This window comes from Acipenser ruthenus, chromosome 27, assembly GCF_902713425.1.
Source record: "Acipenser ruthenus chromosome 27, fAciRut3.2 maternal haplotype, whole genome shotgun sequence".
Taxonomy (NCBI): domain Eukaryota; kingdom Metazoa; phylum Chordata; class Actinopteri; order Acipenseriformes; family Acipenseridae; genus Acipenser; species Acipenser ruthenus.
Genome location: NC_081215.1, coordinates 21,084,942 through 21,088,491, shown reverse-complemented (window position 1 = coordinate 21,088,491; position 3,550 = coordinate 21,084,942). Strand labels below are relative to the sequence as shown.

Genomic DNA, 3,550 nt, shown 5'->3' with positions numbered 1-3,550 from the left:
CGTTCCTACAGGAAGTATACAGGACCAGGGAGTTTAAGATGTACCGGGTAACTTTCTTTACTTTCATCTGTGTCTTTCAGGCTAGTGTACTGTTGCATTGGTCTGGTCTGTATAGTAAAGTGAGTATTCAGTAAAATGAGCCACAGTCTTGTCAGTAGCCAATTCTATTACTCAGAAATGGTTTGGTTTATTGTGGTATTGGACAAAGAATCCTGGATTGGAGCCATGAATTTTAAAATAAGCTGGCATCTTAAATAGCCTTGTAAGCATTTACAACTGCAACTGCGGGGGAAGATAGGCAAGCATTTGAAAATCTCTATCATCTGGAACTGATAAAGGAAAAGCATGGGAGCACTGCAGTATATGCAAATATGTTTATTGTTTTACCATATTACACGTGACAAAATAGATTAAACAACATATACAAATTTATAATAACAAGTCTAGCATGTAGAAGTTTACTACTAGTTTTTAGCACTTGACATTAATAATACAAACAAATGATAAAAAGAAAACGCTACAATGCCCTTATACATAATATATTCACGTATAAAAATAACTCTATCTCCACAAGTACAGTTACGAGAAACAGAAACATAACACTTAAATATTGATATTTTAATACGTTATATACACAACAGGCAATAAAATATATAAATTGCACTTTTCTCTATAAAGATTAAGTTCAAGTATGATGCAATCCGTTATGGACTGGCTTATTTTTGTATTAATTTTTTTAATGTAAAGATTCCCTATTGAGGGAATCTAAAGAATAGTCGTTTTCACCATACAGTGTCCAAACCCAAGATGTTTTAATACAAAACAACAACTCTCTACCTATATTTTATTGGCAGGGGGGGGGGAGTCATCTGGTTGCTGGTATTTGAGACCAGAACCAGTTTTTAGCTTAAATGGATGGATTAGTTGGACTGTTAATCACAACAACTATATACCAGTAATTTAACCACCTTCATTTAAAAAAAAAACCAAAAAAAAAAAAACAAAGGGGCAATTTGGATGCACATTTCTCCTTTTTCGAATGTGTTTTAGAATGCAGCAATACTTTTTAAATCTTTTTGAAGATAAATCTACTCCAGTGGAATTTGCCTGCCCTCGGCCTCAGCAGTGGCATAGATTATGACTGTGTCCTTTGCCACTGACAGTTAATCAGTACTTGTGCTGCAGTGCCGTATAGCCAAGTCCCAACTTCACCCTAGTTAGTTTCAGCCACTTGGCTCTAGTCTGCTAAACACTTCTGACAATACAAGTCAGTCCTCAAGACATTTCCACTGCCTTGGAAACAAAAAAAACGTGACTGAATGGACTTGGCGGGAGTCTCAGGCATCTGTAGAATTTTGGAATTTGTTGGAAAGTTTCAGTTTTGCTAAGTGCTGCACTCCCCTCAAGTCCGTTTGAGGATTTCTTGCAGTTTCCTGACTCGGTTGCTGGTCCCGGACCAAACTGGCTGCAGCTTCCTCCCCAAAAGCTGAAAGATGACTTTGTGTTCTGGCACTGATCTCCTTCTCCTCCCATAACCTGTGGGGCTCATTTTGTTCAGCGGGGCAGTGTTGTCCTTGTCCCGGTCTGTGAGCTGGTAGAGACGGTGGGCCAGCTCATGCACTGTACAGGTCCCCAGGTGGCATCCTGACCTCAGGGACTGGAAGTGGTTCACAGAATTCCTGTACCTCTTCACACGGATATTGATACCAGTACTATAAGAGATAGGGAGAGAAAAACAATGTGTTAATCTACACCTGTCAGGCTTCTTAATTCACAATACATACAGATTTATTCATTTTTGTATTTCTTATTAAATTGTTTAATCCAAACTAGCCACAACTTTTAATAATTTCATTTCTTATCCTTACCTAGAATGGGGAGTCAAAGAATCTTTGACATCTTCAGGTTGGACATACAGCTGTTTGTTTGTGTCCAGTCCTTTCAGCTCAGACCTGGATAAGCTGTTCAAATCCCTTTTCACCCTGTTCAAGGTCCATGTGTTTAACCTGCAAATCAAGTAGAGATATCATGAGAAACTGATCAGTATTGGCTGGATACTGTGATAAAGCAAGTCCAAAAACCTTGCTATTTATACAAAATAAGCTAAACAAAAGTAATATATCCTGATAAATAAATAATATATTTACATATTAAAAGAGACAATTCCCAACATATATATATATGTATGGTAAATAAAATGATAAATTAATGCACTTGTTAAAAAAAACAAAAACATTTACCTTTTTTTCAATTCTGAAGTTAAGTCCAGTTTTGTTGTCTCCACATTAAGGACAAATACAGTTAATAAACTCCAGTAGAGAAGGACAATTTGAAGAACCAGTTTCATTTTGACTGAAAACCTGTTGAGGAAAAAAAAAAGATTAATGTGCAACCATAAAATGTGTTTACTCAGAGCACTCCAAATGTCCTATTTATTCCAGGCTTCCTATCTCTGTTGAACTAGCTTACACAAGAGGTTAAAGAAAGTCCAAAAGCCAAATATTTGCAGTTATCATTTATTTATTCCAAATGTCAGTCTGAGGTTACATTTTGTACAGCTAAATACACTTTTGCCAGTCTCCCTGGACTGAGTACAAAGAGTGAAAAATGCCAGCAGGACATTGTGAAGTGCTCCCCGGTGCACTTGTAATCCTGGTTTTACATAATATTAGTGCTGAGAAAATTGTTTAGCATTACTACCCTTTTAAAGGCTTAGGAAAGAAGATATCTCCCCAACTACTGTACAATAAAGAAAAACACAGGTAGCACTTGAATGACCTGAAAGTCACTTAAAAGAAAAATAATTATAATTTAAATGACATACCTGAAAAGCCTAATAATCCACTTAAATAAATGCTCTGAAAAAAAAAAAATCTTTGAACAGAGAGAGCATCCAAAATCTCCAAGGTTACAAATAGTTTTGCAAAGCTACCCACACTACACTGGAAATGCACTGACTGTTCAAGGCTGAACTGTGTGCTTTTATACACTTTTAAAGTGGGAGGGGCTCCCAGTCCATGAGTGACACTTCCAAATGTACATCCTTTTATCAACACCCCCCTCCACAGTCACAATATCACACGTTTCACTTAATGTGAGCCTAATCAAAAATACATGTTTTACAAATTATTTTTCAAATTACTTTACAGTGAGAAGAATTGAACTTGACTGAAGCCTTGTATTACTTCCAATCCACTTCCCATGATGTAAGCATTAATTACTTCTAAATTCCTCATGTATTCATGTGAACAGCCTTATTTCTTATAGTGTTTATGTTTTACATTTCCATTGCATAGCCAACATAATATTCAGTTTTCCCAAACATTTCTTAGGAAAATTACCGTGTATGTGTGTGTGTGCATTTCTATAAACAAAGAAAATGTTGAAAAGGTCCCCCTCTAACTTTGATTTTACCCCACGGACATGTGAGAAATTTCTTGCCAAGCAATCATCTGTCTCAATAACTATTTTTACTATTTATTTTCCCCCTTTACACTAATAATTTTCAAACAGATTCCAGTTTTAGCGCCTACGCTGATGAAGTCCAGAT

General features: G+C 36.3%; 1 protein-coding gene across 1 annotated transcript; it reads right to left on the bottom strand.

The window, feature by feature from the left end:
- Nucleotides 1-359: 359 nt before the first annotated feature.
- LOC117432198 (pro-adrenomedullin-like) lies at nt 360-2,942 on the bottom strand. Its single transcript, XM_034053766.3, has 4 exons — nt 2,825-2,942; nt 2,241-2,360; nt 1,869-2,006; nt 360-1,712 (listed from the first exon to the last, which is right to left on the bottom strand). Exons 2-4 carry the CDS (start codon nt 2,345-2,347, stop codon nt 1,403-1,405), a joined length of 555 nt encoding a protein of 184 aa, XP_033909657.1. The 5' UTR covers nt 2,348-2,360; nt 2,825-2,942; the 3' UTR covers nt 360-1,402.
- Nucleotides 2,943-3,550: the final 608 nt, after the last annotated feature.